This window comes from Tasmannia lanceolata, unplaced genomic scaffold (assembly GCF_043159265.1).
Source record: "Tasmannia lanceolata isolate RefF3 unplaced genomic scaffold, GAP_Taslan_0.1 ptg000015l, whole genome shotgun sequence".
Lineage (NCBI taxonomy): Eukaryota > Viridiplantae > Streptophyta > Magnoliopsida > Canellales > Winteraceae > Tasmannia > Tasmannia lanceolata.
In genome coordinates this window covers 16,718,365-16,732,451 of record NW_027518692.1, presented here as the reverse complement: position 1 = coordinate 16,732,451, position 14,087 = coordinate 16,718,365, and the positions used below count along the sequence as shown (strand labels likewise).

General features: G+C 38.0%; 1 protein-coding gene across 2 annotated transcripts; it reads left to right on the top strand.

The window, feature by feature from the left end:
- The first annotated feature begins 3,348 nt into the window (after positions 1-3,348).
- On the top strand, positions 3,349-5,242 carry LOC143846378 (zinc finger A20 and AN1 domain-containing stress-associated protein 8-like). 2 transcript variants are annotated; one of them, XM_077354809.1, is made up of 3 exons: positions 3,349-3,483; positions 3,580-3,683; positions 4,390-5,242. In XM_077354809.1, the coding sequence occupies exon 3, from the start codon at positions 4,404-4,406 to the stop codon at positions 4,908-4,910; it is 507 nt and encodes a 168-aa protein (XP_077210924.1). In that variant the 5' UTR covers positions 3,349-3,483; positions 3,580-3,683; positions 4,390-4,403; the 3' UTR covers positions 4,911-5,242. The 2 variants fall into 2 exon arrangements, with proteins under 2 accessions (XP_077210924.1, XP_077210925.1); XM_077354810.1 differs by having other exon boundaries at positions 3,465-3,489.
- The last annotated feature ends 8,845 nt before the right edge of the window (positions 5,243-14,087 follow it).

Sequence of the window (14,087 nt, the reverse complement as noted above, 5' to 3'; positions counted from 1 at the left end):
TGCTATTTGACAACAAACCATGTCAGCACGGATGAGAAATGTAGTCCAAAATGACCTTTTTACTTTAGCAGGAAATATGTTTCTTATTTTAGAGTATGTCTATATTTCCAGTGTATTATGATTGTCATTTAAGGGTAAAAGGGCAGCCCAGTGTAAGAGGCTCCGGCCATTGTGGGGTCTGGGGAGGGTTAGATGTATGCAGCCTTACCCCTGCTTTAGGGCGAGCTGTTGCGGCTCGTCATATTATGATTGTCATTTAAGGGTAATGATGCATAATTCCAGGGTATTGTGTAATTGGCTGTGACTAAATCCGGCAGTTGTAAGCATGGTTTTAAATTTCGACCGGACCGACACCGAAATCACTAATACTCGAAACGTTATTTTATTTCGTCAGAAATTTCGTTTTTCCCCAAAATTTCACCCAAAAACCTTTTTTTTAAATTAAATTAATATTTTACAAAAATTTCGGCCGAAATCGACCGAAATTTTGGTAATTTCAGCCGAAAATTTATATCAAATAAAATATTGTTTATCTGGTTTCGTAGGATTTAGGCCAAAATTTCGATTTCGGTGGGTCTGAAACCGAAATTTAAAACCATGGTTGTAAGACATCTATGATTTGTCAAATCCACAATTTTACTCCATTCTATGAGTCTATGGATAACAATGATATCTTTGAAGAATACTTTCCTTAACCTGTCTTCAGCAGATGACATTTAGCTCCTCTCCTAAGATAATGTGAGTTTCTTATAGGGTAATGTGTGTTGTTTTAGGGAGTGATGATGCCCAAAATTTGACTGCACGAACTAGCTTGGCAGAACCTGAAATCCTGCGCTCACAGAAAAAGCTTCAATGGATCCGGAGTTGTGGCTCCAGGCGGCCACTTCAACACTCAAGTCAGAAATAGGCAATCACAGACAATGGACAATGAATGGGGGAGGGCCAAGCCAAGTTACCAGACCAAAGAGGGAAAAGGTGAAGGAGAAGAAGAATTGACTGAATGCTTTTGCTTGAATGTGTAGATCCCTATTTATAGGGGATGAGACCCATGATATTGGAGATATCAATTAGGCCTTTAATTTAGCCTACGTGGAGCGTGATGGATGGAGAATAAGATCGTGGAGATATGATTTGCGACGATTCTGAGCGGAGATCTTGGATGGTGGCCTGAGCGGGATGTTTGGAATTTGAATATTGTGCCTTATGTGTAACGGAAGTCCGGATTGGTCACGTAATGGCGAGATTCCCGCGATTGTGTTTGACTTCTCCTGAGGGTCGTTACCGTATGAAGGTGTAATCTTACGGGCGTAATTCGTTAATGAGTGTTACTTGTGGAAGTTGACGTGATCTAATCGAGCGGTAAAGGATGGATTTGAGGGTCGGTACCGTGTATACCGATTTTACCCCTAACATACTGCCCCCCTACTTTCTTGTCCCTTTGTAAGGGTTAAGAAAGTAGCTAAAATTTTCAAGCGGCGGACCGGTGCCGACTCTCTAAAGATGAAGAGTTTTTATCGGGAATTGGTGGGTCACGTCGTTTGACAAGCATGGATTCTTGAGGAAACAGCTCATAACGGGGGCATGTTTTTCACCGGTTGTTGACCGTTTTCATCATTATGGGCGGCGGAGGCATTGAATCCTGCCTAATCTTCAGGTAGGTAGTCTGTGTTGTCCAAGGGTACTGTGGGACTCGCTGTCATATGAAAATTCACATGAAACTTTTCACAAATACTGTTCCAAACATAAATTTTGATATGACTGCCATATCAAACAAATTTTATAACAATCTGTGGCTACTCTATACAAGACATCTGTTCTCGCATGCTTGGATCGTTGACCAGCCATCATTATTTAATTTATTTGATAGGAGTTTTTGTGCATTGTTGAGTTCTAAAGCTGTCATCCAACATGCTCTGTGCGTTTACTTTTAATTGTGAGGAAGGCGTATGTCAATATGCATATGGTTGGTTGTTTGTATATAAAAAATGACCAGTATAGAAAAGGAAAGAGTAGGACTAACATGATATAGAGATGAAAATTTGGATGAATAACACAGAAGATACCCTATGTGATTGCAGACGTTGGTTTAAGGAGCAAGCAGAGGGAGAAAGAGCAAAAGAGAGGGAGAAAGAGCAAAAGAGAGGGAGATAGATTTTAAAATTTGGTGTTACTGAGTTCCTTAAAAGTATGGGGACTTGTTTTGCAAAAGCTGTGTTGGTGATAGTTGGAAGAGTTTTTATGTGTTGACAAGTATATGTAGCATTTAAAGAGCCCAACAAAGGTCGAATTGAATGGGTCCAACATATCTTTTTAAATACATGCATGTGCATGCAACACGTAATAAAAAGTCTGTAAAGCCAATGACCCCACGAAAGGTTCCAGCATCGGAAAAGAGGAGGTTTCACTTCTCTAGGCCCTATTGGCTTTATATTTTCATAATGGATCTTGAGTCGAAAACTAAGGCCCTGTCCCCTGTCCGTTTAAGATTATGAGAATCTATTGTGTCTGCTAAACTGATTATTGGACTCAAATTTAAATGTAATTTTGAGTCCAATAATCGGTTGTCAAAATATTATTTCAGATTATGATAACCATGACAACATATTGTAAGCCCAAAACCTATTATTGGGCTCAAAATTACATTTAAATCTGAGCCGTTTAGTGCTGACAATTGATTTTCATAATCTGAAACGAACAGATCCTTAGCCTTTTTTAGATTTCGAAAACCAAATGCGTCCAAAACTGATTATTGTACTCAAATTTATATTTATTTTTTAGTCAATTAATCAGTTTTGGACCCACAGTTGCGGCAATGATATATCCTTCCCCTTTTTTAACTTTGGACAGCCTCCTCCAACGTAAAAGAGTAATCATGAATGCACTAGAGCGGGGCGTCCTAAGTAAATTAGAAGGACAAATATATCACTTCCCCACAACAATCGGTTATAATCGGTTTGTATCCAGTATCCAAATCTAAAACGATAATTTTGAATCTAATAATCAGTTTGGATCCTTTATCCAAATCTAAAACGAACAAGGGGCTAAGCGTGACTATCAAAATTCCCGGCCTTTTCATTTTTTTGTGAAAGGGCATTGATTACTACATTAAAAACATGTTTTTAATCTCAGCCCTTCATAAAAACGTGAAAGGCCGATTTCCGGGCCACGCAATCCGGGCAAGGTTGGCATCTCCGACTAAAGTGTTCGTTGAGAGATGATGATTGTTTCGCCCTCATCTTAGGATAATGCGCTCTACTCTGACGTCCGATCATGTTAGAGTGGGGCGCATTATTCTACAATGGGGGCGAAAAATTCAGTGTCCTTAATTGTGACGTAAAAAGAAAGTCATAACTCATAAATAGGTGAGGGGAGATCACATGGAACATAACTCTCAACCCCACCTTCTCCTATCTCTTTTTCGAGGTTTTCAGATTCTGTGGGCGATTTCTTCGTCTCTTTCTCTTCTCTTTCGCCAGAGCTAGGGTTAGGGTTTGGTCTCGTCTGTATTTTTTTTTTTCGTTTTGGATGTCTATTTTGATCGGCATGGAGGAATGAAATCTCCTTTTCTGGTGGTGGCAGGATTCTAACCTGGTTCGATTGCTTGAGAGATTCGAGATCAGAGCGGAGAAATCGTGACAAAGAGATTGAATCCTTTTATTTTCCCACTTTTTTGCGCTGATCAGGTACGTTTTTTTCTCGGTTTTGATCTCGTAGAGATATTATATTTAGGGTTTGGAATTTTTTTTGGGGGGTTCATCTGGTTAGGTTATCTTATTTTTTCTGTAGGTAACGTCTTGATATATTTGTGGTTGCTGATGGATTTGATTGAAAAGTAGGGTTATTTTGTTGTTGTTGTTGTTGTTGTTGTCTTTTTTAAAATTGAATGGCGGGTTAGGGTTTCTGGGTTGATTGAGAATTTATGTACAATAGGGTCCCGATGAGGGTGTGTTCTATGCTTTCATGATATTTCTTTCTTTCTTTATAAGTTTTTCTTTTTTCTCTTTTCTTCTGGGAGCGATGGGTAGGTTTTTTTTCCTTTTTTGGGCGGGGTAGAAGGGGGGGATTTAAGGCTGGTTAGGGTTAGGTTTTGTTTTTTAGTTTCAGTTGAGGGTTTCGAGAACTAGCATGATCATGATCGGGGATTCAGGATTAGGACTTCTGGGTCAGATGATTTCGGGTCTCGTTAAGGTTGAGGTTTACATTTTCGCGTGTAATTGGACAGTCCTACCTGGTTTAGTTAAGTAATTTTTTTTTTTTTTTTTTGGGATTTGTATAATTTTTGTTGGATAATTTGGGAGATGGTATAGGAAAAGATTCGGTTCTGGCACGAGTGTTCTGTTTTTGTTTTGTTTTTATGTTTTTTGGGATTTTGAGGGGATTATCTTGCAGGAGAGTTCGAAAAAATGGAGCATGATGGGACAGGATGCCAAGCCCCAGAGGGCCCAATCCTCTGCGTCAACAACTGTGGATTCTTTGGAAGCGCGGCCACCATGAACATGTGCTCCAAGTGTCATAAGGACTTGGTACTAAAGCAGGAACAATCCAAGCTCGCAGCGTCATCCATTGACAGTATTGTGAATGGGAATGGAAAGGAGCCGATCATATCTGGAACCATAGATGTAGCTGTTGGGTCTGGTGAGCAAAAGGTTGTGTCTTTGCAGCCCGATGATACTTCAGCTTCAAGCGAGGCTATTGAGGTGAAGGCAAAAGTGGGTCCCAACAGATGCAACACTTGTAGGAAACGCGTTGGATTAACTGGGTTCAGTTGCCGATGTGGAAACCTTTTCTGCTCTGCGCACCGTTATTCTGAAAAGCATGACTGCCCCTTTGACTATCGGACGGCTGGTCGGGATGCTATTGCTAAAGCCAACCCTGTCGTCAAGGCCGAAAAGCTTGACAACAAGATATAGGGACTCTGAAGAGGAGGTTAATGAACTCTGATATGATACTTCTCTTTTTGCATGTCCCTCTTTCATTTTATGTTGGCTCGTCTTCATCGTAGGTGTCTTTTGTCAATATAAATGGTTGGAGGCATGGTGCTCTGGGCATCCTTGCAGTCTAAAGAACTCTATGTACGCTTGTTGATTGGCGAGGTTTGATGGCTCTGGTGTGCAAGCTTTTATTTATTTCTGCTGGTTTGCTGGACATTATTGTGGCTTATAATTAGCTCTTCAATTTATTGTTCTGGTCACATGACAGTTTCTCTTTAGGAGTAATTATCAACAATGCCATGATTTCTTCATTGTGTTGTGTTCTGTTTCAAATTGTGTCCTACTTTTTTTTGAATGGTCACCTACTTAGCTGTATCAGCTTTGTGATTTATTGTTCTGGTTCACATGCCATTGCTTTTTGCCGGTCTTATTAGCTCTGGTATGTAAAATCATTTGAAGAGATTTCTTTTGCACTAGCATTTGTTTCAGATCATGTCCTATTGGGCTTGTTTCACAGTTGCAAGGTATATTGTGAAGGCAATTGCAAGGTTATTTTGAAATTAAATAAATTGTTTTTTCTAGGAAATTGTTTATTTTCTTATTTTTTTTAAAAATTATGTGTTTATCCTAGGTATGTTGTTCTCTTTCTGGATTGTGTAGTTGTTGTAAACATGATTGCACAGTATTGGAAATACGGTATGCATGAACACTTACAAAATATGATGTCCTTTAAAATTTCACCATCAAAGAACTAATCGGCCAACCGAGTTTCAAACAATAGATCCCAAATCAAGGAAATTACCTCAATAATCAATAATAATCAAGTCTCTAAACAGGTGTGTATAATAAATCAGACCTACATGACAAAACAAACTACTAAATATGGCCTAAAAGAAATCTAGAAATATTACTGGGATAAGGGTGAGGGTTATGTATGGAATATAGGTTTAAGAGAGGTTGGTTGGTAAAGGCAAACAAATTGACGTAAAATAATGGAAGAGGCTTAAAGGGTAAAGTATGCTAGGCTTTAATGGAATATAAAAGTAATGAAAAATGGTGTACCTCGGTAGTGAGTTGTAATATTTCAAGCTCTTCGAATGTGTTTCAGTTTTTGACTTTTTTTCTTATTGCATTCCATGAATTTATTCTGTTTTGGGTATTAAAGTTGTCTCAGACACCTCAATCCTATATGCTTTTTTATTTTGGAACAGGAATCCTATATGTTTTTTTGGTACATGATATATCACCCATGTCTCTAGAGAAATCTGCCAAAGATTACTGTAACTTGTGATAGAGCTTTCTATAAGTTTTATGAACTTACATTTTCTTTTGTGACATAAGATAAGCTTCTCTGCGCTCGAGCACAGAAACCATTTCCTCATATATATATATATATGTCACCGTCTCTCTTTTTCTCTCTCTCCAACATCTCCCTCTCCCCTTCTGTCTAAAACTATAAAACCTTAATGTTACTTACTCTAATTAAATCCATTTAATTGCATTCTCATTTAACCTTACAATCTTACCCTATCTGGAAAGGTTGAAGATCACCCTCTTTCTCACCTCCTTGGATCTCAATAATAGTGCATTGCTCTTTCATGGTTGCAAAAGTTGGTGAACTTTATCATTCATTTTCTTCTTTAGTTTTGTGTATGAGCATGTTTTTTAATTTCATTCTATTCAAGTTAGAAAAATCAAATCATCCTACATAGCAGATGTTTCTTCAATAATCTTTCCTTATCTGAGAAGGTTGAAGATCACCCTCTTTCTTACCTACTTGGATCTCAATGATAATGCATTGTTTTTATATGCTTCGTTTGGTTGCACAAAAGCTCGGCAGCTGACGGAATTTGGTTTGGATTTGGCATGCCATTCCACGTTTGGTTACCAAAATGCATTGGACTCCCTTTGATTCCCTTGGATGTCTCTCATGTAATAATTGCTTGTCTCTTTCTTTTCCCCTTCTTCCAAAAGCAAAGAATTATGATTGAATTTTCTAGGGAATAATTCTCTCTCTCTTTCTCTCTCTTCCCTCTCTCTTCTCTTTCCCTATATTGGTAATGACACCCTCTACTTTTTCTCCTACTCTCCGAGTATATACCGCGCGACCAAACACTACTACACAATATTTTCCGAGGTAAGTTTAGGAAATCAAAATGCTTGTCTCCTCCCTTTGACTTCCTATTCCACTACTCTCTGAGCCACCCCAAGCAACCAAACATAGCATAATGGATGCCAAAGTTGTGGTGTTAAAGGAGCCGACATCCCCTTGGCCCAAATTCCGGCTTCCTTTCATGATCTGATAGCTATTGATGTATCTGAGCATAATGGATGCCAAAGTTGTGGTGTTAAAGGAGCCGACATCCCCTTGGCCTAAATTCCGGCTTCCTTTCATGATCTGATAGCTATTGATGTATCTTGGGCTGTTTAAACCCGTATGCAATTCTTTCCATTTTTTGAATGAATCTGGTGGGCCGTGGGGGTCTGCCTAACCCCAGCTTAACTACCAAAAAAAAAGTTGTGGAACTTTATTAAGTTTCTTTAGTTGTGTGTGGGAGCATGTTTGTGTTTTTTTATTTCATTCTATTCAAGTTAGAAAAATCACATCATCTTACATATGGGATGTTTCTTCAAGATGTAGCCAAAACCATGTGGGCCGTGTTGTCAACAAGATTAGTGGCTTAACGGTAAATATATGTTCCATGGTGGACGCATTGTTAGTTTTTCACTACGTATCGCTTTCTGAATCTAGTTTTCACTATATATCATAAAATATTTTTAAGTTTTTTGTGATGATTTAGCCGACCCCAACTAGTTTGGGACAAAAGCTTAGTTGAGTTGAGTTGTGATGATTTATGAATGATTTCACAAATCATGGAGTTTGGCACCTGAGTTCAGGTTTTTAGTTTTCCTCTATATTATATTTTTCATTATGTATGATGAAATATTTTAAATTTTCTGTTACGATTTAAATGATTTCATGAATCATGTTATGCCTTATGGCATGACACTTGAAAGTGCTAGCTCGAAGTACTATGTATGAATTTATGATTATATGAAGTAAATTTTCAATTAATTATTAAATTGCTATATTCTAGAACTGTACTTCTATTTAGTTTTCACCACATATCTCCTCCTGAATGTAGTTTTCACTACATATCATGAAATATTTTAAGTTTTGTGTGATAATATATGAATGATTTCATGAATCATGGAGTTTGGCACGCGGCAATGCCCGTATTCACAAAGTGGAGATAGAGAGAGGGGGAAGGGTTATGGACATGTCTATGCATGTTCCGGCTGCACCTGTAGAAATTGTGTCTGGAGCTTGCATTCCTCGAGAGATTACTATAAGTCTTTTTCTTACAAATTGAATTGCTAAGTAAACTCAAATATGAAATGAAGATTTGGTGCCTCGTAGCATCCTTGTGGGTTATTTGGAAGGAAAGGAATAACAGCATCTTTAAAGGGGTAGTAGCTTATAGTTTCCATAGATTGTGCCTGCACGTTTTCTCATTAGTTGTTCAATGGGCTAGTGTCCTCCCAAAATTCAAAAGAATTTGATAGTCATGCTCTCAGAAGATATTAGGATGTTATTCGCCTTTGCAAGATCCCCCGTGACTAAGGTTACTTCCTGTGGACTCCTCCAGTCTTTGTTAAGCGCAACTTTGAGGGGTTGGGTTTGGGGAACCAGTGGACATTTGGTGTTGGGGTCTTTTGCGCAAGTCAGATGGTGGTACCAAGTGATGCAGGATTATCGAATGGATGACTAATACTTCATTCTGATACCAAACTGATGTGGGACCGATCTATAGAAGGGATGTTTGAAGTGAAAAGGTGGGTTGAAAAGTATGGTTTTGATTCCTAAAATATGTGATTGGATTGGGAAAATATGTCTACTAGGTTTAGGGTAGGTTTAGAAGGGTGTAGACGTCTGCCGGGAAGGTGTAGGCAGGGTTATTTTTGGCAAGACTTAAGGGTCGCATGGATCAAAGAATAATATGTAGAGAGCAAGAACAGAAAATAAAGAGGATTAAAGAAATTATAGAGAAATATTAGACTTGGAATCACTCCAGATCTTTCGTAAGCATCACACCTAGGTTTTCAAGGCTTTGCACCCTTGAGAAGAAGGTTGTGCTAGAATCCCACTATCAATCCCGAGGCATTAGGAATGAAAATGAATGATGAAAACTAGAGTTTTGGATCCTAAAATATGGGATTCAATTATAAAAATATTTTTACTAGGTTTAGGTAGTAAACTAGGTTGGGCTGATCTTTGAAAAACAGAGTGAAAAGGATACGAATCTAGCAGCCAAGTTTACTCTGCTTTGAAAAACTAAGTTGATTAGGCAGTAAAGAACTTAGATGTCAACTCAAGTCAAGATCACTTCAAGGCGCCGTTTGAGGGGAATCTCAAGGCAAGAATCACGACGATTCGCAGGAACTCCAAATCCAAATCCAATTGATGCCCAAGAACAAAACCGTTGGAGAAATTATTGGGAACAAATATCAACGTTTCAGACTCCAAAAAAACAAACACTAGAGTTCTGATGCCAGTGTTGAAATCAAAGAATTAAGAAAAGTACCTTAATTTGGAGCTCAACGGATGATCAATGGAGGGATTTGGAGAAATAAGAAACATCGACCTACGAGAACTTGAAATGCCGAATACTTTGATCCTAGGAAGCACGGGTACTCTCCCGGGCCTCCCGTACCCGACACGTATGGGGTGCGGGTACATTCGGGTATGCCCTGGGTACGTCCTAGGTACGCACCTTCATAATTAAAAAAAAATAAAAAGCATTTTTCTTGTACTGGGTGCATGTCGGGTGCGTTGGGGTGCGCACCCACACGTACCCGACACATCATGCTTCTCTAATCTGGTTTGTAAATCCTTCCTGCTTGTTCTCTCTCGTTTCCTTTCCTGTACTTAGTATTTACATGTAAACCGTTTAAGTAAATAACGGAATACCCCCCATTTGGATTTATTAAAAATAGTTTCAAGACCCAAATCTAAAAGGAAAAAAAGTCAACTCTCCTGTTCTAGTACAAAAATTGCAGAAAAATGGTCGGGTCAAAATTTTAACTTTCTTAACTTCCAAACGGTGGGGTATTTTTCAAATTTTAAAAATTCATAAAATCTATCATGTCCAAACATTATTAAATCCCAAAAGGCTGGTACAAAAAATCTCATAATTTGGTCTTTAAAAATTATTCATCTTGTCAGGCACTGGTCAACACAATGGTCAACACACTGGCGACAGACTTTTTTTCAATTGAATGATGTATTGATGTCTCATGTTATGAAATATGGAACTTAATCACTTATGAAATGAAGAGTAATATTAGAATTTTCCATTTTGGCGATGTTATTGTTATTTGATTGCTTTTCAATTATTTTTTAATTTTTTTTATAAATATATAATAAAATATATTATTATATTCGGCGTACCCGAACGTACCCGCACCCAGTTTTTTTGGAAAATGACGTATCTACGTACCCGCGTCATGTCGTACCCGCATCCTGTACCCGTACCCGTGCTTCATAGCTTTGATCTATTCCCTATTCAACCTTGAGATCGGTGGTGCTGTCTTCCAATCTTCAAATTCTAGAGATTGCACCTTTTTCCTCGGTTGCCAGGGAGAGATCTCAATGGCTTTTATATGCTTTCCTAAAATCCCAAACCCAGGGTTTTGTCCCCTTGGGTAAATTTCTAATTTGTGAGGGGAAAATTGATCATCCGTTTCACTGGTATTGTAATTACTGATTTAGCTACCATCAATCGATAATTACTATAAAGCAATGGTCTGCACAACCCTAAGATAGTTTACCAATCAATTACATTTATTATACCCCAGTTTCTCAATTGATTACATCTAGTAAACGCCACTTTGAATTGAGTTTAAACAAGGGATTTTTCTGTTTTTCCAAAAAAAATTTTATTTTTAGATTCCCCTAATTCAAAGTGTTCCTCAACTTGATCAGGAAAATGTTATAAATTGTGTTCTAAATTCTCCCAGCCAAATTTGGAGATGGAATTTCCTGCTGATAATTGAGATGGAATTTCCTGCTGGTGATTTGGCTCTAGAACCATGCATATATGATGCCGAATAGCGGCCATCAGTGATAACTTTTTTTTTGAATGGTTGGTAATACTTAATTAGGTTTTACTCTTTTTTTTGGGAAATGATATCTGCGCTAAGGTGTTTCAATAAACATGCACGCCACTTGTTTGTCGTGTAGTATTTAAAGGGTTTAAAGAGCTTTTTGAGAATTTTAATATTCTCTGAAATCCCTTTAATAAATACTACATGACAAACAAGTGGAGCGCTTGTTTATCGAAACACTTTGGCACAGATATCATTTCCCCTTTTTTTTTTTTTTTTTCTTTTTCAAAGAATATGTGATCATAGTTGCTGATTTGGCACTAGATTAACCCCTCTACGATGTTGAGTAGGGAGTCATTAGTAGTGCTTATTAATTTTTTTATTGGTCTATACTGTTGATTTCTTTTTTCTAAATACTGTGTAGAACATAATAGATGCTTGGATTTGGCACTGGGTCAATGCATCTACGATGTCAATTAGTGGGACCATTTATCCTTTTTTTTTTATAATGTCTTTCCATCCAAGGATTTGTTTTTTAAAGATGCATGGAATCCATACACCAGCACAAGCCCTCATGAATTTGTATTCAATGTGTTGAAGAACATCCCAATAGTCACTAGAAGATCAACTTAAGTATATCTTTCACATTTATGTTACTCTACTTTTTCTCATGTTTTTCCTATTCTTATTATTTCCTCAACTTGGGAAATGACTCTCAATGCTTCTTCATCTGAAACCGAGTTGTATATATGAGGGAATGGTTTTATCTGTCTCCCTTGGCATATCTATTCTACTTTTTATTCAGGTTTTCTTATTTTTAGTGTTTTTGGGCTTAGGAAATGAGTCCCAATGTGTTTGTCCGAAGTCAAATTGTACCCTGAAATGGGATGGTTTCGTCCCCTCTTGCTTCTTCTCACTACGCATGACTGCTGTCATGGATGAAACTCAGAACTCTTAGTAGTCATGAGTAGCAATATCGTCCACAGACAGTAGTTTTTGGCAGGGAATTACTTCTACCCAAGGGTCTACTGCTTTCGAGCCTATTTTATTAGTTCTTGCTTTTTTCCCAACTGTAATTTCCTTACTTCTATTTGGAGATGAAATTTCCTGCTGATGATTGAGCATTGAAATCTGCATTGTTTATAATCTAAAGGCTTCTTCTTCTTTTTTTATTAGATTCGACATGTGGATACTTCATTTTTCTCAGCCTAAAATGTAGACCCTTTTCAGCTAATGAGTTGCTTGATCTGCACTATGTCCCCATGGTCTGATTTTTGCGGTTTATTAGACCTACTTGATCTTGTTTATAAATAATTCATCGGGATTTGCTAGGGACCATAGCAGAAGGCATGTCGTGGGGTGGATGTTGCATGAGGGAGCAGCCGCAAGGTCTCACTTTTCAACAGATTTTGTCTTGTTCAATTTATTCATCCGAGTAGGCTCATTTTTCAACAGATTTTCTCCTATTCATTTAATATATTTGAGGTGGCTGCTCTCTCATGCAACAGCTGCTTCACGTAATGCCTTCTGCGAAGATCCCTAGCAAATCGCTAATCCATGACCTTGTTAGTATTATTATGTTAACTAATTGTGTTGGTATGATCCGAGTCAAAATTGGTAGTTTGAAACAAAATATTCTGAACCACGAGTGGTGAGAGGGAGGAAGTTTGGATTTAATACTACTAGTTAAAAAAGGGATGCATGCATAAAAAAAATGAAGAAGTTGATTCTGTTTTTCAAAAAAATAAAAATAAAATAAAAAATGAAGAAATTGATTCTGCACCATAGGATGATCCAAACCGTCCATTAGATGGGCCACAGCTTAAATAGGTTGTGCCCCAAAAATCATTTCCATAGGTTGATCCTAACCCTCCGATTATCTAAATGTCAGAGAGTTGATCCTAACCCTTTATAGATCGGAGGTTGGGATCAACCTATGGAAATGATTTTTGGGGCACAACCTATTTAGGCTGTGGCCCATCTAATGGACGGTTTGGACATCCTATGGTGCAGGCCATACCGTACTTTTAATAAAGTGAGGAGTGCCCTCATCAAAATACAGTAGTGCGGATAACATTTCCCAAAATTTATTATGATATTCCACTAAATTAACCATAATCACATCATTTTTTCAGCAATGATAGATACAAGGGAGCCCTTGCATAAAGAGCTGCGGAAGGGCCCTTCATTGGATCCACCTCATTTTCAGTTACAATTTAAAATTGGTTGAAAAAGTAAAATCAGTTACATTTGATGATGTGGATCCAATCAAGAGCCCTTTTGCGGCTGTTTATGCAAGGGCTCCCTTGTATCTATCATTCCTCCATTTAACCATAATCAAATCTTTTTTTTTTTTTTTTTTTCTGAACCAACCGTTGGAATGAACATAATCTAAATAAGATGCCTATTCCTGTGTATGATTCCAACAATCCAAACACGCCCTAACTGTTTTTTAGCGGGTTTAGTCGAAGGAGAATTCAGGTAACTTTGGGTGGACGACTTGAGTCTGGCATGTCCCTTAACAGTGGGTTTTGCAACTGCCTGTGATTCTACCCCTGGAAGTTATTTTCAAAAAAAAAAATAATAATAATCTAGCCGTTCTGGGTCGGAATTTTAGATTCCTCAAAACAAGAGGAAGCGGGTAGAGCGAAGAGCTGGTTCAGGTTGCTGGCGGCATTCTGAGAAAGTTTTAAAGCAGAAACGTAAACTCAACAGTGAGTTAGTTTGAATCTCTAGTCGAAAGATTACATTGGTTTTGTATAGATGTGATTATATTTAGCAGCACGAAAGATGTTGCGAAGAAAACTTTCAATGGCAGAGTAAAACGAAAGAATAAACACAATCAATCACACAAAAAGACACAAGGATTTACGTGGTTCGGCAAAAACCTACTCCACGCAGAGGCGACGAAAAAATCCACTATAAGATTCAAAGATTACAAGAGAAGATAAGTCTCTCTCTCACCAACCCCACTAGAAACCCTAGCACACCTTTCTCCCTTTCTTTTGAGCTCTCAACCTTCTTTACAAGACCTGCACACCAAATAAG